The sequence below is a fragment of the Neomonachus schauinslandi genome, chromosome 1, assembly GCF_002201575.2.
Source record: "Neomonachus schauinslandi chromosome 1, ASM220157v2, whole genome shotgun sequence".
Lineage (NCBI taxonomy): Eukaryota > Metazoa > Chordata > Mammalia > Carnivora > Phocidae > Neomonachus > Neomonachus schauinslandi.
Genome location: NC_058403.1, coordinates 8779159 through 8801557, shown reverse-complemented (window position 1 = coordinate 8801557; position 22399 = coordinate 8779159). Strand labels below are relative to the sequence as shown.

General features: G+C 37.9%; 1 protein-coding gene across 2 annotated transcripts in view; it reads left to right on the top strand.

Moving 5' to 3' along the window:
* MORC3 (MORC family CW-type zinc finger 3) overlaps positions 1-22399 on the top strand; it is a 41461-nt gene that overhangs the window by 5355 nt on the left and 13707 nt on the right. For both annotated transcript variants that reach the window (XM_021677969.2, XM_021677970.1), the window contains exons 2-10: positions 4275-4347; positions 6278-6410; positions 7494-7708; positions 8291-8438; positions 9879-10026; positions 12907-13035; positions 13448-13567; positions 16127-16224; positions 21213-21317. In XM_021677969.2, the coding sequence (XP_021533644.1) occupies positions 4275-4347; positions 6278-6410; positions 7494-7708; positions 8291-8438; positions 9879-10026; positions 12907-13035; positions 13448-13567; positions 16127-16224; positions 21213-21317 (1169 nt within the window). The remainder of the gene's footprint in view (positions 1-4274; positions 4348-6277; positions 6411-7493; positions 7709-8290; positions 8439-9878; positions 10027-12906; positions 13036-13447; positions 13568-16126; positions 16225-21212; positions 21318-22399) is intronic.

Genomic DNA, 22399 nt, shown 5'->3' with positions numbered 1-22399 from the left:
GAGCATGACCTGAGCCAAAGGCAGACGACAAACTGAGCCATCCAGGCATCCCAGTTGTATCCTTTACAGTTGATTTTGTTTTGTTTCCTGTGCTTTTGGTATCATATCCAAGAAATCATTGCCAAATCCAGTGTCCTGAAACTTTTCCCCTATGCTTTCTTCTAAGAGTTTTATAGTTTTAATTCTTTATGTTAGATCTTTGATCCATTTTAAGATGTTCTTTTTTTCTCTGTATGTTGTGAGGTAAAGGTACAACTTGAGTCTTTTACATAAGGATATCTAGCTTTCCCAGCACTATTTATTGAAAAGGCTGTCTTTTTCCTACTGAATGGTCTTTACCCCCTTGTGGAAAATCATTTGACCATATATGTGAGGGTTTATTTCTGGGCTGTTTGCTGACTTGCTTTTAACCCACCTGTGTTCCTTGTCCCTGAACCTGCCATCATCACTTTCTCCAGAGAACAGACCTCCAGTTTTCTGCCGGCTTGCTTTGAGTAGTTGGCAGGGTGAAAGAAGGAACTGGAGGGGAATCTTGACTGCTTCTTTAAAGACTTTGAAGCTATCTTGTTTTCATACAATCTCTAGTTGTATGGAGGCACGAAAGTCTAAAGGCTTTCTGGAGTTCTGCCAAGGTTCCTGGTCTTGTTTTGCTGCTAAGTTTTGTTTCCCATCTCTTTTAGGTTTCGGATTCCGCTCTTTACAAAGGCTGTTAAATCAGTTGTCACTGTCTGTGCTTTCCAATTTCCAAACTACTGTTTTATCTCCTATTATCCATCACTTCTCCGATTATTTTTGTTCTTCTGGGTTTATTTCTCTTTTTTTTTTCCCCCTTCATTAGAAAACAGTTTCAGGCAGGAGCACAGGTAAACATATTGTGAATAATGCTGCTATGAACGGGTGTACATGTGTTCAGGCTTCCAAAAAAGTTTTATATTTAACTGGTTTTTAAAATGTGTGACTACTTGTTGATTCTAAAAGTTATATTAATTCTTTAAAAAATCTGTGTAGTCTTCAGAGCATCTCATTTGTGTGTGTGTGTTTCCTAATGTTTAGGGGTGGGAAGTGATGTCTAATACTACTGTATCTTGTCTGCTAACATTTTCTCCTGGTGGATTGTTCCTTAAATGATTGTTCCCTTATTTTAGATTTTGTACTCAAATATTCTCCCAAATAATGAGCTAAGAGAATCCTATGTGGTCTGGTTGAGGTTGTGTCTCCATAGTGTTTCTGCAGGTTATAGAAATTGAAACCCTTAACCAAAGTGAAGGCATGCCCCTTTTTACAGAGCTTCCTGTTACACTTTTTTTTTTTTTTTTAAGCATCTAGACCAAAACAGACAAGCTTCCCGTTAGAGAGATTCCGGCTGCCCCCAACTTCTTATTGAGGTGTGGAGAGGGGCAGTTACTTCCAAATCTCCTATCCCTGAATCACCGTTAAAACCAAAACCTTAAAAAAAAACAAAAACAAAAAAACCTTTTATTTCAGTTAAGCATCTCACTCACTGCATCCTTATTTTCAAATCTTATTTTTGTTGTTAATTCCTTCTTTACTTGAAACCCTTAAAGATTTTCCTTTTTAAAATATTTTTAAGGTTATTTATTTATTTATTTGAGCGATCCAGAGAGAAAGAGTGTGCATGACTGGGGTGAGGGCAGAGGGAGAGGGAGAAGCAGACTCCCCGCTGAGCAGGGAGCCTGATGCTGCTCACTCCTGGAACTCTGGGTCATAACCAGAGCTGAAGGCAGATGCTCAACTGACTGAGCCACCCAGGCTCCCCTTCCTTAATTTTTATTTTTATATGAGCTCAGTTGTGCCTTTAAGGAATACTTAAAAAGCACACACACACACACACACACACAGTGCTTATTATGTTCCAATTGGTCTTCTAAGCATTTATAAATATTAACTCATTTAATAGTCTTAATTACCCTAGTAAGCTGATACGATTATCATCCTCATTTTTATAGATGACAGAACTTGAGGCACAGAGGTTAAGCTTTTTGCTCAAGGTCACACACCTAAATATACTCTGCTTCGCGTGCATGTTTGTGTGTCTGTATGTGTGTCTGTGTGTGTATTACTGCTTTGGCCGTTCAAGGGTGTTTTTTTCCCTCCACAGCTAATGACATGTTCTAGAGATAAGAATTCAGAATAGTTGAAAAAGCCACTGTTTACCATTCAGTTATTTCTTACTGATGCCTTCTTTGCTTTGCTCTCCTGGGGCTCTTATGCAAGAACTATGTGTACCATTGTCAATTTGGAATTGATATACAGGATGAAGACATTAAATGAAAATTGACATTCCCACTACCACATTCTGCCAGTACATCTGAAATTCACAGTACCCCATTTCCAATTCCAGATTTCACACCTAACAGAAATGCATAAAATAGAGCAAAGACAGATATTCTAAGGGTGTCTTCTCCTTTGGTAGCCAGAAGTTTCATACTCCAAAGCCATGCCCCACTGTAAAATTTATAACAGGTGAGGAGTATGCCATTCTATAAATGGTAGTGTGATAATTATGCAAAGGCAGGTGGCTGGGACCTAAAGAGCCTCCTGATGGCTGACCCCTGGCACTGTCTCAGGTAGATTAATTGGAGAAAGGCCTCTTGTGCAAGATGAAGATCTGGAAATTGATTTTTATTAAAAAAACTTTGTAACATATGCTGTAGAAAGGCTGAATTAGGGGCGCCTGGGTGGCTCAGTCGTTAAGCGTCTGCCTTCAGCTCGGGTCATGATCCCAGGGTCCTGGGATCGAGTCCCACATGGGGCTCCCTGCTCAGCAGGAAGCCTGCTTCTCCCTCTCCCACTCCCCCTGCTTGTGTTCCCTCTCTCGCTCTGTCTGTCTCTGTCAAATAAATAAAATCTTTAAAAAAAAAAAAAAGGCTGAATTACTTCATAGTCATGAATGTGTGCCATACTCCAGTTTGAAGACTGCTCTTCTACAGAATTTCATTTCTCACATGTGTACTTCAGTCTAATGGTGAATGAATGCTTGGGAATTACCTAAAACCAAGTGTGGACAAAGGAAAAAATAGACCTCTTTCTGACACCTTGTGGCAGCAGCTGAGCACTACAAACTCAGTTGGTTTCATTTATAATCTCATCGCATTTCCAGAGCTCTTCACATTGAATACTTGAAAGTGCCCCCTCTCTTTTTTCCCCTAAATATAAGATAATCTGTTCAAAATAAACACAAAATCCCCATTGCATGGAAACTGTCTGAAATGGAAATTTTTCAGCCTCAGCCTTTGAAGGCCCCTTGTACAATTTTATATGTTTGATATCTGTATTACTCAGGAATTTAGAGAGTTCCCTATAGCATGAGGTTGATTGGCATAGTCTTTCATACTGTATTACTGTGAATAAAATCAGACCTAAAGTCCTTGGATTTGAACTTTTATTTGACATTGTGTAAAGGGTTGATTTATTACTCCACTACCAAGTTTTAACTATAATGAACTGGGAGTAAATAATATAAAAAGTATCAAATACTGATGTTCCAAGAGACCACTAGAAAAGCCTGTTGATTAATAAGTGAAGTTAAGCTTATTAAGCTAATGCACTCAGGAAGAAACACCCCCTTGGCAAAATCTTAGTTGTGTCTCACAGTAATTTTGAGGTAGGCCTTGCAAACTGGGTAACTTTCTGATTGGGTGGTTTATGATATCATGGCTTTGGATTGGTGGACCCAAGGAGGCAAGGGTTTTGAAGCAGGTGTTGATGAGTAAACTATTTAGTTGATTAGCACAGGCTTCCAAGAATCTTATCTTCGAGGTTATAACTTGCAGGTATATCCTGAAGCAAGCAGCTATTATTTTTGCTTGGTCTCAGTGTTGATTATTTTTATTATTTTTATTATTTTAAAATATTTTATTTATTATTATTATTTTTTAAAGATTTTATTTATTTATTAGAGAGCATAAGTAGGCAGAGTGGCAGGCAGAGGGAGAGGGAGAAGCAGGCTCTCCGCTGAGCAGGGAGCTGGACGTGGGGCTCGATCCCAGGACCCTGGGATCATGACCTGAGCCGAAGGCAGCCGCTCAACTGACTGAACCACGCAGGCGCCCCTAAAGATTTTATTTTTAAGTAATATCCACACCCAACGTGGGGCTTGAACTCACAACCCTGAGATCAAGAGTCACAGGCTCTACCGACTGAACCAGCCAGCTGCCCCAGTGTTGTTTAATACGGGGACAGAAACTTATATTGGTTTCTGTTCTCAAAAGTATGACTTGAATTAATTTACATGAATCATTGCTTTGTTTCAGCTTTGCCCGAAGTTTTTACATACAAATTCTACTAGTCACACTTGGCCATTCAGTGCAGTTGCTGAACTAATAGGTATGTAAAATTGACGTTTCATGTATAATATGTTGCTTGCAATTGAAGTTTTAAAAAACTTTTCACTGAAAAAGAATATGCAAATGTGCTGTTTAATAAAACATGTATTTTGAATGATACCATCAGTAAAGGTTATCTAGCATAACAACTATTCAAATAGATGTCAAATTAATTGCTGCTCAACCTTCTCGGTACTATAAAAGTATTTTGCTAAATTTATGAAACATGTTGAAAATAGTTTTATTCTGATTATAAAAGAAATTGACATACTGCAAAAATGGGAATTGTGTTTTTTAATAGCTGGAAAGTATATATAACAGTCGATTTGTTTTTCTGATGTTAGCAGTAGGGGGATTAATGTTACATTAGATTTGTGATAATACATTTTTGTTTCCTCCAATAGAATGATTAGGTATAGAATTGTATTTTAATAGTGTTTCAGTGAACATGAGAAGAGGCAAGGTTGTGATCAGATTTGTATTATGGGTCATGATTTTTTTCTATCTGGAAAATTCATGCATGTGAAATTTTTTTTTAAGATTTATTTATTTGAGAGAGAGCAGCGGTAGGGGCTGAGGGAGTGGAAGCAGACTCCTCGCTGAGCGTGGAGCCAGAGGTGGGGCTCCGTGCCAGGACTTGAGATCTTGACCTGAGCCAAGAGTCAGCCTCTTAACCAACTGAGGCGCTCAGGCGCCCCTGATTTTTTTTTTTTTTAAGCATGTGTTTGAGAAACAGGTAATAAAGGAAAGTATATTCTTTGGAATTCTTAGAAATACTTTAGATTCTTTGTCAAGAAAGGGTTCTATCTTAGATGTATAAGAGAAAAAAAAAGGAGGCACTTTTGAGCACCCTTCTTTTCTTTGGCATAGTTAGATTTTCCAAAGTCTCCCAGCTAGCATGTGCTGTTCAGCTGGTTTTTTAAAAACCCGGAAGTGGATATAACACTGCAGCTATTCAGAGCCATTCTTTTTTTACAGCAACCCAGAGGAGCCACCCAACCTGGGATTGATTGTTCATTCATATATAGTGATTGTCTGGCTTTGGGTTAGAGCAGCTGAAAGTCATGGTGCTCTTTGTGCTATACCAAATTTAAGTGAAACACCATTTCTCCCGACGTTGTTGATTAAAAAGATGATTTTAGTTCTAGGCTGCCTTATGGAAGGATAGTTTGAGAACCATTATTTATGTTTAGTCATAAAGACTTCAAAATATACCTCAGCAAGTATTTTTGGTCAGTTAAGGATATTCAGGTAGAACTTAGATAGTTCACAAGCTGATGTTATTGCTGCTTCTGTTGACATTTTTAAAATTTTTTCGGGTTTTTTTTTTTTTTTTTAATGTATTCCTTCCTACTTATTTATTCTGAGACAAACAAGGAAGCTAAACAAGAGTGTTAAATGGGGATCTGTACAGAGATCATAGAAATGTAAAAGCCACCAGAAACTTTGGTTAGATTGGAAAGGGCCACAATTTGAAGAACCGTGTAGAAGGTAGACCTTCATCTGTGTATCCAGCTTAGCAGAAAACATGACTGCTTCCTTGGTTATTCAGGAACTGCATTGCATTCCCTCGGTGTCAGCTTGTAGTGCGAGATGACACTCAGCTCTCAGTTCCTCTCTTGATAGCCAGGCCGGTTCTTTGGGCAGAGGAAGACCTCTCATTCATCTCTTTGGTACAGTCATTCTTATTATTTGTACTTTTTCAGTAGAGTGGGTACCAGTGTGACAAATGGAGGGCTTTGGAAAGAGCTAATTCTGTAATGATCAGTGAATAATGTATAGCAAGGGACAGTTTAGTTTCATGTTTTCAAATTTTAGGAGTTTCTAAACATTTCAATTTTTAAAAAATATGTTGCATGTTAAAGGATTGTACTGAACTAATTGCTCTTTAAAATGAAAAATCAAAATTTCTCAAAACTTCTGTTTCCCAGATAATGCTTACGATCCTGATGTGAATGCTAAACAGATATGGATTGACAAAACAGTGATAAATGACCATATATGCTTGACATTCACTGATAATGGGAATGGTATGACTTCAGATAAGTTACATAAAATGCTAAGGTATGTAAAAGTGTCACATTTCTTTCTTCTTTTGAAGATTTTATTTATTTATTTGAGAGAGAGCCCGAGCAAGGTGAAGGACAGAGGGAAGGGTCTCAGCAGCCCAACACAGGGCTCGTTGTGACCTGAGCCAAAGGCAGACGCTTAACCGACTGAGCCACCCAGGCGCCCCAAAAGTGTCACATTTCTTAAAAATATTGCTTTTACCCAGTTCAGGGGTTTCATGTATCCTACTTATTGCCCACACTTTTTGTTTTTTAAATATGATAGGCTATACCCACAGCCCACTCCGTTCTCTTAAGTCTTCCCATCATTTCCTACTACTATTTGATTATTAGACAATCCCTGCCATTCTCACCCCCCCGCATGTCTGACTTATCCAAAATCCCACCATTCCTTTAGAGTTATAGTGCAGTGATAGCAGTTATTTATACTCCAGTGTTAATTAGTTTTAACCAGTATTTCCAGTAAAACGCCACTTTTGGTGGGGAGTCATTTTAAAGGGATTCTGAGGATAAGGAAGGAAGCAAGATAAAATAGTCATAAAGCCTTGGGCTCTAGGGTCACAGAATAGGATGTCAGTGTGAAGCCAAATGTGCCTGAAAAGGAAACCAAAGTACCTAGTAGAGATACAGGATAGAGAAAATGTGGCAGCAGAGCCCTTTCTGCTGTCCCTTAAATACTTGTTATTCTGCCAAAAACTCTAGTCGATGCCATTAGTAATCATACTACAGTAGGCTTGCTGAGATCAAGGGAGTTGTTTGCATTTAGAAGAAATATCATGGGGTAAACTCTCAAGGGTCACAGGAGCCCAAATGAGAACTCAGTCATTTTGGCATGATGTGCTAGGCAATGAGCTCCTGTTTTAGTGTGTAATTCATACACCCTACAATGCAGATTTAGTTTTCATTTTAGAGATGGGGAAAAACGTCAAAATAGATTAAAAGTAGTTTGCCTAAGATTATGCAACTAGAGGATGAGGCTAACGTTTATACCCAGGCTTTTTACTTTATAATTTTTGAATTTAAAAAAATGAAGATTATACATATTTATTTAAAAAAAAATTTGTTTTTTCCTTTTTAGCTTTGGCTTCAGTGACAAAGTCACCATGAATGGTCATGTCCCAGTTGGATTGTATGGGAATGGCTTTAAGTCAGGTTCTATGCGTTTGGGTAAAGATGCAATCGTGTTTACCAAAAATGGAGAAAGCATGAGTGTGGGCTTCTTATCTCAGACCTACTTGGAAGTCATAAAAGCAGAACATGTTGTTGTCCCAATAGTGGCGTTCAACAAACACCATATCCTTTTGATTTTGAAATAGAAACTATGGAGAAACTGAAGAAATACTCCGAACCCTTCCCTCCTCTTGCCCTTCTCCAAATTCTCGTTTTTTAATCAAAGTTTCCGTGATAGCTGTTGTTCCTACCCATTGCCTCTTACATCTGAGGCTAAGCCTTTGTCTCTTTCTCTCTTCTGTTGGAATTGTGCCATGGAAACCCTTAACGTCAGGTGGTTGCATTCTGTGTTCAGCTTCCTGTAGCTCTCCCCTTTATTTCAGTTGTGTTATGCCTAATATGATGTGTGGTTTGCCTTGAAATTTCCCCTAAGCCCATGAAAAGCAAGGTATCTTTAGGAGAATGTCTTCTGTGTATAAACACATTCTGTGTATAAACACATTCAGATATTAGGAACCATTAAATTAGTTAGGAATCATAATAAACTTGCTCATACTTCATCTTCCTTGGTGTTCATCTGAAATCAAACTACAGTTTTAAAACTTAGAAATTAATTTAGGAAATAGTTATCTGTTACTGTTTGAGTCTCCATATTGCAATTGTGAAAAATATGTTGTTGGTCTAAGTCTTTAACTTAAGATATACGACAGATGATAAATTTATCAGAATCAAAAGCAAGCCTTGCAGCAATTCTGGAACATTCTCTGTTTTCTACGGAACAGAAGTTACTGGCAGAACTTGATGCTATCATGGGTAAGAAGGGGACGAGGATCATCATTTGGAACCTTAGAAGGTAAATGTGGAACTCAGTGAATGGTTTCTCATTTGGAAAGGAAATTGCTTGTGCAGGAATGGTTTTATTACATTTATCCATTGTCACACGGAGTAGAAAATATGTTGGAAGGTACTCATTTTTTGGCATAGGTAATGATTTGTCTTTTCCAAGAGTGTTTTATTGAGGCCACTTTGGCTTCAATTTGAGATAATTTCATATTATTAAAACTAAATTTCCTAGCCCTGCCATTGAGTAGCCATAGAGCTCAGTTCTCACTTTCTGTTATTCTACCCCTCCTCAAATAATAAGCCCTACTTGTGTAAGTTAGGAAGAGAAATCTTTGTCAGTTACTTAAAGCCAAGCATAATTTAACAACTGGTGAGAAAAGTAATGTAGATGAGACCTCTGTATTGCTAAAGATTGTAGTCCTTTATCCTTGTGAGGATAAAATCATTTGCAAATAAGGTTTTTTAGGATGAATGTATAATGTTGAGATATTTAGACACACAGAATGATAGGAATAAAGCACAAATTGGTAAGCCTAAAATACTTTATATCTTTTCTGATTTATATTCCCTTTTTTCCTTGTTTTGCTGTCAAGCCCCACCCATTCTCACTCCCCTTTTTTAAATTTACACTTTTTATTTTGAGATACCTGTAGATTTGTGTGCACAAATCTCATGTACTCTTTATCCAGTTTCCCCCAATGGCAGCATCTTGCAAAACTGTAGTACACTAGTGTTGATATCGACATTGATAGAGTCAAGAGACGGATGTTTTCATCAACCGCAATCCCTCATGTTGGCCTTTTAAATCCACACCCCCTCCCTCCTTAATCCCTGACAACCTCTAACATGTTCTCCATTTCTGTAACTTCATCATTTTAAGAATGTTATATGAATAGAATCCTATAGGGTGAAAGCTCTTGGGATTGGCTTTTTTCATTATATTTCTCTGGAGATTCATCTGGGTTCCTGTGTGTGTCAGTAGTTTGCTTCCTTGTCCTTGCTGAGTAGTAGTGTATGGTTGGACCATCGTGTGTTTAACTATTCACCAGTTAAAGCACATCTGGATTTTTATCATTTTGAGTTATTGCAAATAAAGCTGTGAACATTTGTGTACAGGTTTTTGTGGAAATACAGTCTTTCTTTTTCTAAGATAAATACCCAAGAGTATAATTGCTAGGTCCTATGGTAGTTGCCTGTTCCGTTTTTTAAGAAACTGCCAGAATGTTTTTCAGAGCGGCTCTACCATTTGACTTCCTGCCAGCAGTGTGTGAATGTATATACAGTTTTTCTGCATCTTCCTGGATTCCTTTTCTTTTGTTTTTCCCTTGCTTTCGTCTCCCCCCTCGCCCCCCAACCAGGACGGGTAGGTGTTTTGTTTTGTTAATTAAGTATATTTGCTTATCTTGCTGTGAAGTTAAAATTTAGCTCTTTCAAAAAATTGTTTTTATAGCTACAAAAATGCAACAGAGTTTGATTTTGATAAGGATAAATATGACATCAGAATTCCTGAAGATTTAGATGAGACAACAGGGAAGAAAGGGTACAAGAAGCAAGAGAGAATGGACCAAATTGCTCCTGAGAGTGACTATTCCCTGAGGGTATGTATTCAGCTCTCTTTCTGGACATGAGAAAATCATCAAATAATGGAAATTATGTTATCCACTTGTGTTATAAATGCTGTCAGTGATCTCTAAGTAAAAGTATCTCAGACAGGAACCAATTTATTTCACTTTTCATGAGCACACTGTCAGAAAAGGTTTTTTTGTTTTTGTTTTTTTTAAAGATTTTATTTATTTACTTGACAGAGAGAGACACAGCGAGAGAGGGAACACAAGCAGGGGGAGTCGGAGAGGGAGAAGCAGGCTACCCGCTGAGTAGAGAGCCCGATGCCGGGCTCGATCCCAGGACCCTGGGATCATGACCTGAGCCGAAGTCAGACGCCCAGTGACTGAGCCACCCAGGCGCCCCTGTTCAGAAAAGTTTTATAATTGTAAAGTCATCAGGTCTAACAGCACTTGTAGTTCTTTCACTGGGTGGTTAGATTATTTGCATTAGGAATTCTAGAATCTGTATGTCCTATAGTAGCCATATTGATTAATCCAGGCAAAAACACGAAGTTCAGTGTCTCTCTTTTTTAGTTTAAAATATTCTAGAACACCTTGGGCGCCTGGGTGGCTCAGTTGGTTAAGCGACTGCCTTCAGCTCAGGTCATGATCCCAGGGTCCTGGGATCGAGTCCCGCATTGGGCTCCCTGCTCTGCAGGGAGCCTGCTTCTCCCTCTCCCACTCCCCTGCTTGTGTTCCCTCTCTCGCTGTGTCTCTCTCTGTCAAATAAATAAATAAAATCTTTAAAAAAAAAAAAAAAATTTAAAATATTCTAGAACACCTTAATTTGCATCCTAAAGCAAATATAGACTACAGATCATACACATTAATACAGTTTTGTGATAAATATCTCTGACATTTGACCTTATTAATAAGTGTTTTTGAGATTGAAATTAATACTGTTTAAAATGTTGATATGATAATAAGAATATTGTTTCTTAGTCACTATAAGACATATAATACTACCTTCCCTTTATTTTTTTGTGCTAAGATGATTCCATAACCCCAAGTTGAGGATACATGTGACATTTACACATTTACAACTTTCTGATACCCTAGCAGTTATATACCCCAAAACGTTATTGAAGTATGTCCTAGTTGTTAAGAAAATGTTGCTCAATTATGAAACAGGTCCAGAGGCAGGCCCAGCAGGTGGTGTGGATTTAGTGTACCATGAAGTAAGATGTTTTAAATATTGTTAATAAATTTTATAAATGACAAAACACTAATTTTTGAAATCAGGAATCAGGAAATAAAGAGAAATGTTCAAATTTTGTGTTGAATCTTCATCTGTCCTTGTGTTGTTCAATTCATTTCTTTAGCGATATATGATGGCTTGGAGGCAGGCATAGAACAGCATATTTATTTTTTAACATGTTTTAGAATATGAACTTCAGTCAAGATTGTAAAGTATTGGGGCACCTGGGTGGCTCAGTCGTTAAGTGTCTGCCTTCAGCTCAGGTCATGATCCCAGGGATTGAGTCCAGCATTGGGCTCCTTGCTCAGCAGGGAGCCTGCTTCTCCCTCTGCCTGCTGTTCCCCCTGCTTGTGCTCTCTCTCTCTCCCCCCCACCCCATCAAATAAATAAAATCTAAAAAAAAAAAAAAAAGATTGGAAAGTATCTCAACTTTCTTTTTTTCTTTTTTTTAAGATGTATTTATTTGTGAGAGAGAGAGTGCATGTGTGAGCAGGGGGATGTGCAGAGGGAGACAGAGAGAGAAAGAGAGAATCTCAAGCAGACTCCCCGCTGAGTGCGGGGCCTATGCAGGCCTCAATCCCAGGACCCTGAGATCATGACCTGAGCCAAAATCAAGAGTTGGCCGCTTAATTGACTAAGCCCCCAGGCGTTCCAGTATCTATATTTTCATACATTAAGAATTGAAAATACATTTAGATTAGTGCTGATTGTTACAGTTCAATTTTTAAAAAATACTAAGCTTGTCTACTTGGCTTAAGTGTTGGTGTATTTATGATATTTTCCTTTTCAGGTGTACAACAGGCCTTTCTGTCTATATTAGATTTTGCTTGTTATTTTTGCCTAAATAAAATTTATCATTACTTTTAAAATGCAATAGTAAGGGTGCCTGGGTGGCTCAGTCGTTAAGCATCTGCCTTCGGCTCAGGTCATGATCCCGGGGTCCTGGGATCGAGTCCCACATCGGGCTCCCTGCTCTGCGGGAAGCCTGCCTCTCCCTCTCCCTCTCCCACTCCCCCGGCTTGTGTTCCTGCTCTCGCTATGTCTCTGTCAAATAAATAAATAAAATCTTCAAAAAAAAAAAATGCAATAATAATATATATACTTGACAAAGAGTCAGAAATACAATCCTTTTTTGTACATATGTACATTTTTTAAAAATTAAAATGAAATCTCACATATGCTGTTTTATAACTTTAAAATGTTTTATTTGTAATATAACAATATTCATATAGGTCAATAGATTGTTTTCTGCAAACCATTTTTCAGGCTATAGTATATTGAGTATATATATATTTTTTTTTTGTAAAGATTTTATTTATTTGACAGAGACATAGCGAGAGAGGGAACACAAGCAGGGGGAGTGGGAGAGGGAGAAGCAGGCTTCCCACTGAGCGGGGAGCTTGATGCGGGGCTCCATCCCAGGACCCTGGGACTATGACCTGAGCCGAAGGCAGATGCTTAACGACTGAGCCACCCAGGCGCCCCTATTGAGTATATTTTTAAAGAAAAGCAATCAAATACTAATAACAGCTTTATAGTCTATATTGTTGAAGAGTTCATGGGTCCTTTATCAAAGCAAAGTGGTAGGTTTCTTTTTAAATACACATATCAGTAATGTTGAACAAATGTGTAGGTAATTATTTGGAAAGGACAGATATTGTTGTGTATCTTTGCAGGCTTACTGTAGTATATTATACCTAAAGCCAAGAATGCAGATCATCTTACGTGGACAGAAAGTGAAGACACAGCTGGTTTCAAAGAGTCTTGCCTACATCGAACGTGATGTTTATCGACCCAAATTTTTAGTATCCTTTTTTTTTTTTTTTAAGATTATTTATTTGTCGGGGGTGGGAGGAAGGAGGGAGGGAGGGCACGAACAGGAGGAGCGACAGGCAGAGGGAGAAGCAGTTCCCTGCTGAGCAAGGAGCCCAATGTAGGACTTGATCCCAGGACCCTGGGATCATGACCTGAGCTGAAGGCAGACACTTAACTGACTGAGCCACCCGGGTGTCCTTTATTTTCCTTTTTACGATGCTGTATAAAGATACATTTATAAAGTGTATTTCTCTTCCCTCCTTTCTCCTATCCTGATATGGAGTCTAATCCTCTCCAACTTTGCCTTTTTCTTTACACTTTTGGATTCATTAAAAAATGACTTGGAAAGGATGATTTGGGGGGAGTGAGGTGGTGTGTTCAGAATTTTCCTTAACATTTAAGACTAAAACGGTGAGAATTACTTTTGGATTCAACTGCAGAAATAAAGACCATTATGGGATAATGATGTATCACAGAAATAGACTCATCAAAGCTTATGAAAAAGTTGGATGTCAGTTAAGGGTAAGCTTTATATCTGAAATGTCTATCTTTTATAAAAAGTTAAAATATCTTATTGGGTCAAATGTGAAATATGCTTTGCTTAATGACTTTTAAATGTCAGTGTGTTTAATGTTGGTATGGCACTTGAACTTAAAATACTTTTATATTAATTTCCCGCTTGGTCCAAATAATCTTATGAGGGGGACAGAATATTTTATCTCTGTTTTACAGAAGAGGAAATGGGGGCTAAGAAGTTAAGTAACTTGCCCTAGACTTAAAATGAGTATGGTTCTTAGATCCAGATGCAGATCTTTTGACTGTATTTGGATATGGATCCCTGATTATTTTTGGGATGAAATTGGTTAGTTTTATTTAGTCCTGACTTATTAGCCAGAAAAACAGGATCATACAGGTGATTTACTTCTTTGGAGTTAATTTCTAAATATATTGGAGCCTTCCTCCTAAACCACTTCCATTGTTGTAGAATTCAATTTAGGATGATGCACATTGCCCACTCTGCTAGTCTGTTCATCCTTTACATGTTTTCACAGAAAGGTTTTTTTGGAGTATATGTGTTAAGAATTCAGTGATAAATTCTGAAAATGAAGTTTGTTAAAGGTATTAAGTCTAGGCATATCTTGTTTTCCAAGTTTATGGTTTTCATTTTCTATTCATCTTGTTTCATTCTAAGTTCTTTGTAGAATGGTGTGAGCTCTACACAGTATAATAGTGTGGGTTTATCTTGAATATTGCTCAACAGGGGTTGTAACTCTGTTACATGACCCAGAATATAGCATTTTCGCAAAAGTAAGCAAACTTTGTTGGATTCTTTTTGGTAACCACTAATTTCAGAACCACTAAATACAGAAATCTGGCAACCATGGTATGAGGTGTCAATAACTTTTATTTAAAGTGCTAATTTTCATTTATAATTGGACTAGTAATTTTCATCAGAAATATTCTATAATTAAAGTTACAGGGAATTTCACTGGTAAAATTAGAAATGCATTTTTGGTATTAATCCTTGTTTCTCAAGTGCTTTGGGATTCAAAAGAAACAATGTATCTGCAACAGAATGTAAAATATTTTTTTTCTTATATCATTTATGAATCTTACTTAAGATACACAGCCCATTTTTCCAACCAAGTTAAATTTGCATTGTGTATAATTTCTGGTTAAGGTTGACCTTGTTAGAAATAGGCTTTTATAGCCAACTCTTACATTGTTTTTCTTTACCAGGTGATGGACTGGGCATAGTATTTGCATTCTGTGGATTCAATAAACAGTTACTAAATAAGTGTCAGATACCTGGTATGATTTGCCGTGCTTGATGCTCAGAATAAGAAGATGATAAGATACAGAGCATGCTCTCAGAGCTCTGGTGAGGGGAAAATGTGGTACAAGTTGGAAGAATCAGAAAAAGCTTCTTGGAGAAAGTGGTGATTGAGATGAGTCTCAGTTGATGTTACTGTGTTGAAAAGTCTGGCAAGGGTTTTCCAGGCAGAGAAAAATCTCTGCAAAGGAGGGGAAAGAGGCTTCACTAAGGGAGTAGCTAACTGCTTGGGGCATATGCAACTAAGTCAGGAGAGTGATGGAAGAGAGACAAGAAGATGAGGCCGGAAAGAAAGTGAACAGGAACTACAAATTGAAGGGTATTGTGGTTTATTAATGGTTTGAGATGAGAAACCACTGATGGTTTTTAATAGAGTGGGATTACGATTAAATCTGCATGGTTTCATCTGTATTTCTGAAAATTTTCACTTTTCTTTCACTTTTTCCTTTTGTAGACTCAGCTATAATTGTGAACAGAATACACTTGTTAATCACATATAATCAGAATATATGACTCCTATACTTTGATTTGAATATTTTAGCTAGCAGCGTTTTAAAAATAACGTGAATTCAACTGGCCTGGGTTTTTACTTCATCACCATTAGCAACTGGATGTGTAACTTTGGATAAATGATTTTAATTTTTATCTAGCAAACTTTTGGAATATCATTGCTAAGGTCTTTGCTAGATACTGTGGATATAGAAAGGAGGTAGTTGTGGTTTCTACTGTCTAAGAAATGTATCCCAGTAGAGGTGGTCTTTTTTCTTTTGTATAAAAGTGGGGATGATAATACTTGTCTAAATGGGTATTTGACAACAGTGGAAGTGGTTTTGGAGGAAGGCTCTAATATATTTAGGAATTAACTTCTAGAAAAGTAAAATACACCTACCAGACACTATTTTTCTTTCTTTCTTTCTTTTTATTTTTGAAGATTTTATTTATTTATTCGACAGAGAGACAGCGAGAGAGGGAACACAAGCAGGGGGAGTGGGAGAGGGAGAAGCAGGCTTCCCGCTGAGCAGGAGCCTGATGCGGGGCTCAATCCCAAGACCCTGAGCCGAAGGCAGACGCTTAATGACTGAGCCACCCAGGCACCCCCAGACACTATTTTTCAATCTAAATTTCATAAGAATCATGACATAAAATGTAGGAAAATGGTTCATATAAATTATAAATCTTTGTGGAAGGGTAATTATTTTGAGCATCATGTCTTATGCTTGAAACACTGATTTCATTTTCTTTTTCAGGCAAACAATATGGGTGTTGGAGTAGTGGGAATTATAGAGTGTAATTTCCTAAAGCCAACTCATAATAAACAAGATTTTGACTATACTAACGAGTACAGGTATGTTACCTATTGAAGTTACTTTTTACAGTTTATTTTGGAAATACTTTCATCTCTTTTCCTAAACTGAATTTTTTTTCTGTCTTGTGGATGTTTTTATATTATAGAACTTTAAGAAAATTGGTAGATGAGAGGCTTGCATAGAAAACACATTTAGCCATCTTCTCCCAACCTAGGAATTATATTTTACTCCATTACCGGTAGAAATTCGTTCTCCCCTGTCTTTTTTTTTTTTTTTTAAAGATTTTATTTATTTATTTGAGACAGAGAGAATGAGAGAGACAGAGAGCACATGAGAAGGGGGGAGGGTCAGAGGGAGAAGCAGGCTCCCTGCCGAGCAGGGAGCCCGATGCGGGACTCGATCCAGGGACTCCAGGATCATGACCTGAGCTGAAGGCAGTCGCTTAACCAACTGAGCCACCCAGGCGCCCCGTTCTCCCCTGTCTTTATTGATGAAGTATTTCTGAGATTTATAGTAAAAATAGAGGATATTTCTGCTTTCTTGGTGTCAATATTTACTGTGTAATATCCTGAAACTTTGTTCTTATTAGATGGGAACTTGAAGGTAATTTAGTCCTGTGTACATTAGACAGAAATACTCCGATCTTTTTTTTTTTTTTTAAAGATTTTTTTTTTTTATTTGAGAGAGAGAGAGAGAGCACATGAGAGGGGGGAGGGTCAGAGGGAGAAGCAGATTCCCCGCTGAGCGGGGAACCCGATGCGGGACTCGATCCCGGGACTCCAGGATCATGACCTGAGCCGAAGGCAGTCGCTTAACCAACTGAGCCACCCAGGTGCCCAATACTCCGATCTTTTAAGAGTGGTTAGAAGTCACAGAATGAATATGACCATCAGTTTCACTTGTAGATTTAGGAGGCACACTTTCCTTAATGAGCACATAATGCAAATGCATGTGAACATTGGTGATAAAGACAAAAATAATGTCATAGGCCCTTTTTTCAAATAAAGAACAAATAAAGTAGAATAAATAATAAACGTAAGAGCAAATCAATGAATTAGGAATCACATATAATACAGAAAATCAGTATATACTCAAGAGTTCACTCCTGAGGCAGAGGCTACTCCTGTTAGTTGAACAGGGATAATTTAATATAAGGAATTATTAACTAGGATAGTAGAGGGTGATTACTAGAAGGGGTAAAAGAGAAGGTTCCTAGAACTAGCAGATATAAAAGACTAACATTCCCTCAAGGTTGAAAAAGAGGACTAGGAACTAGGAGAGGGCCCCCTGCCCCTAAAGTCAGAGATTCAGATCTTGTAGCAGTCATGACAAACATAGGAACAAGCTACCTGCAAGTTTCTTGCCAGAAAAAGAAGGCCTGGCCAGTGCTGGTCTGTAGATGTGACCTGCTGTTGCCAGAGGCTGTGGGTGGGCTGGAGCTGTTCTGTAGAGGAGACATGTTTTTGCCCAAGGATGTGGGCACACTGGAACTGGTCTCTTGCTGGAGGTTGTAGGCTGCTGGAGAGCAGAGCATGGCTAGAGAGCACAGATGGAGCTCCTGGGGGCCGCTGGGCTCCAGACAAATAATAATAATATATACCAGAACCTGAGGCACACATGTCTTCTGTCACCTAGCGGTTTCATTGACCTGTTAATCCAGTTCAGCATTCCTCAGGCTGCCAAAGGATAAATGTTTACGGGATCAAGCTTCAGAATCACAAAACTGAGCAAAGAAGACTGGGTGTGGAGCTGAGAGACAGTAAGTTCATAACTGAAAAAATCAAAAAGCCCAGTTTGTTCTTTGATAAGATTAGTAAAGGGGCAATAAAAGGAGAAAGAAAGGAGAAAACAAGTCATCACTATCAGAAACAAAAAGGAGACAGATGCAAAAACATCAAAGGAATAGCATGAACGGTTTTTTACCGTCCTAGATGATATGGCACATTCCTTTATAATTGAGTCAATTTTTAGAAAACTTTCCACATATTAAATTCAAACATTTAAGAAGGAAGTAGCACCGGGCGCCTGGGTGGCTCAGTTGGTTAAGCGACTGCCTTCGGCTCAGGTCATGATCCTGGAGTCCCAGGATCGAGTCCCGCATCGGGCTCCTTGCTCAGCGGGGAGTCTGCTTCTCCCTCTGACCCTCCCCCCTCTCATGCTCTCTCTCTCGCTATCTCATTCTCTCTCAAATAAATAAATAAATAAATAAATAAAAAGAAGGAAGTAGCACCAGTCTTACACTATCTTTAAGATTTTATGAGGACATGTAATTTTGGTAGTGAACATGTGAATACATTACAAGAAAGGGATTTATGTCTCTCATGATCAAAATATAAAAATTTTAATAAAATAATAGCAAATACCATCTAGTGATATGCAAAAAGGATAATACATTAAAACCAATTGGATTATATTGCAAGATGACATGATTTTAATATTCAAAAATCAATGTAGTTCATCACATTGATGTTAGAGAAGAAAAATCTTATGGTTCTTTTCATAGGTACAGAAAAAGCACTTGATAAATTGCAAGTCCCATTTGTAATTTTTTTTTTTTATTTGAGAGAAAGCACCTGCACAAGCGAGTGGGGCGGAGGCAGGGTGTGGGGGTAGGGTGGGACAGAGGGAGAGGGAGAGAGAGAAGCTTAAGCAGGCTCCATCTGGGCGTGGGGCTTGGTCCTATGACCCTGAGATGGTGACCTGAGCCAAAGTCTTGAGCAACCTAGGCACCCCGCCCATTTGTAATTTAGGGGAAAAAAGGGAACACTTACAAAATCATTAATAGAAGGGCATATTAGCAATACAGAGCATTTACAGAAACACCAAGCATCATTCCTAATGGTGAATTATTAATAGCTTTCCCCTTAACAGTGAAAATGAGGTAAGGATTCCTGCTATCCACCATTGTTCTTGAGGAAATAATCAGTATAATAAGGAAAGAAAAGGAAGTAAAAGTTATAAGGGTGAAAAGGAAGAAATAAAACTTTTCTGTACAAGATAGTATTAAGTATATAGTAAGTCCAGAATAATATGCAAATTTAGAATTAATAAAGGAATAAATTAAATGATATATATTCTAGGGTTGCTGGATAAGAAGTATTCAGAAATCAATTGTATTTCTGTTTACCAACAACTAAAAACTAGAACATGAAATTAAAAAAAATTCATGAAAAGTTTAAAAAAAAAATCAAGTACTCTGGAGTAAATAAAATATGCAGCATATACACTGAAAACTATGAAATATTGTGGAGTGAAATTTAAGCCCCGAATAAGTAGGCAAACCGGGTTCAAGAATTGGAAGGCTGTATATTATAAAATGTCAGTTCTTCTCCAATTAAATACAATTGCAGTTTTTTAAAAAAAAAAATCCTTGCCAGTTTGGGTGTTGATATTATTAATAGGCTTATTCTACACTTTATGTGGAAAGTCAGAAGACCCAAGATAGTTAAGACAATCATTAAAGAACAACAAAGCAAGAAAACTTAACCTACTAAATACCAACACTTGTAAAGCTACGGTAACTAAGTGTGGTATTAATTAAAGGATAAGCAGTCTGTTGAAATAGAGAAGCCAGAAATAACCCCCCACTTTTTATATGTTTGGTGACCTCATTTATGACAAAGATTACATCATGTTATAGTGGGAAAATGATCATCTTTCCAAAAATGCTGGATCAGTTGGCTATTTGTATGGTTAATATGATTAACCATACAATATGACTCCTACTTCAAAGGAAGCAAAAAATCGATGCCAGATGGATTTTAGACCTAAATGAGAAAGACAAAAACAGAAAATGACAACAAGAATATTTTAAAAACCTTTAGTTAAGCAAGTTTTTAAAACAAGGTGCAAAAAGTATTGATCATAATGGGCAAAATGGAAAAGTTATTTAAAATGAGTAAGACAGAGAATGTTGGCAAGATGTAGAGCATTTGGAGCCCCTGCACGTGGCTGGTGGGTATGAAAATCGATCAGTTTTGAGAACTATTAGATTATCAAGTAAAACCAAACATCAGTGCCCATGCCTATGACCCTGCAGTTTCATTCCTCAGTATATTCTCAACACAAATGGGTGCAGTCTCTTGGACTGAAGAATAGTGGTGATGAGAGGAAGAGATGAAGAAGACGTGAAAAAGTGAAATGCAGGGAGGATATGTTTGGGAAGGAAGATTCATTCTCATTTGGACACTTACATATTATATGTTATGTGGTAATGGAGAAAAAATTAGTGGGAGATAACGGGTGTGGATAGAAATGTCTGATTAATCTGCCAGTGTAGAATTTGAAGTCTTGACATTTGAAAGCCTTATTTTAAATTTAGAATGTTACACTGACCGTACCTTGTGTGTGCATAGTTCTGGCAAAGTTGGTGCTTAACTCAGATGATTACTTAAGTGTGGCCTTAGATCCCACTGGTTTGATTTTTACTAATATCTTATTGGGGAAGAAGTGACAGTCTTAACTGTGGGACAGAAGCTATTTTGAAATATACTTGCTGGTGATGATAGCATACTTTTATAAACTTAAAGTTTGAGTTTAGGGGCGCCTGGGTGGCTCGGTCGTTAAGCGTCTGCCTTCAGCTCAGGTCATGATCCCAGGGTCCTGGGATCAAGCCCCACATGGGGCTCCCTGCTTGGCGGGAAGCCTGCTTCTCCCTCTCCCACTCCCCCTGCTTGTGTTCCTGCTCTCGCTATCTCTCTCTCTCTGTCAAATAAATAAATCTTTAAAAAAAAGTTTGAGTTCTAATATGAATTGAAGCTTATAAATTTATCGGTTGGGGTTGGAATTCAGAGAGCCTGTGGTACTCCCACTAATTGGTCTGCAACATACTTTCTCAACAGAGGACACAAAATATTACTATTTGTATCTTCAAAGATGATCCTGGCTCTGTTCTGGGAACTTAAAAGTGTCCTTGTAGAAAATTGCCATTAGAGCATTCTTTACTAACTGTACCTTTGGGAGTCTTTGACAAAGATTTAAGCTTTATCTTTTTTTTTCTTAAATTGATTTTGATTTGCTTTTTTAGGCTGACAATAGCAGCGTTAGGAGAAAAGCTGAATGATTACTGGAATGAAATGAAAGTGAAGAAAAATGCAGAATATCCTCTAAATTTGCCAGTTGAAGATATTCAGTAAGTACAATAAAAAATATCAACCCACTCTAATATCAAGATGTGATGTTGGAGTGTATAGGGATGGTACACAAACTTTGAACTAAGCCAGAGGAAGAAGTAAATTGTACAACTCCAATGAGCACACCATGAAATGAGTCAGTGAATGTATACATTTATACATACACACAAAAGATTCATGAAGCAGTATTTATCCATACATTCATTGCATGCTGATACTTATTTCTTTTAAAAAATGTAAGTCGACCCATTAAATTGATTTCATGATCCACTAATGGGTTGTATCTCATAGTTTGAAAAACTCTGGTCTTGTGTAATAGGATCATGAGTCTAAAGCCAGACCTGAATTTAGATTTTAGTTCTGCTTAAATAATGATGTGACATTGAACATGTTACTTGGCCTTTTATAAGCTTCCTTTTTTTTTTTTACTTGTAAAATGGGAACATTAGTAGCACCTCCCAAAGTTACAAGATTTAAAAACTATGCCTAACAAGCATTCAGTAACAGGATAGCACACAGAACCAATTCTGTGAATGAATGAATAATAACTGTGTACTGATGGAAAGATGACCAAGATGTATAATGAGGAACAGAAAAGATGCAATTCAGGGGCTCCTGGGTGGCTCAGTTGTTAAGCGTCTGCTTTCGGCTCGGGTCATGATCCCAGGGTCCTGGGATCAAGCCCCGCGTTGGGCTCCCTGCTCCACGGGAAGCCTGCTTCTCCCTCTCCCATTCCCCCTGCTTGTGTTCCCTTTCTCACTGTGTCTCTCTCTGTCAAATAAATAAAATCTTAAAAAAAAAAAAAATGCAGTTCAATGTATTAATTTCCCACTTTATTTTTTTAAAGTGTCCATATACACATGCATAATTCTGCAAGCATAGAAAATTCTGCCAGGGTTTAAAAAAATGAACAGTGGTAAGCTCCTGAAACAAGGGGTTTGTATTTACTTCATGAGTTTCTGGAGCACATCCGACTTTGACCCTCCAACTCTTGATTTCGGCTTAGGTCATGATCTCAGGGTGGTGAGACAGAACCCTGCGTCATGCTCTGCACTGGGTATGGAGCCCGCTTGGGATTCTC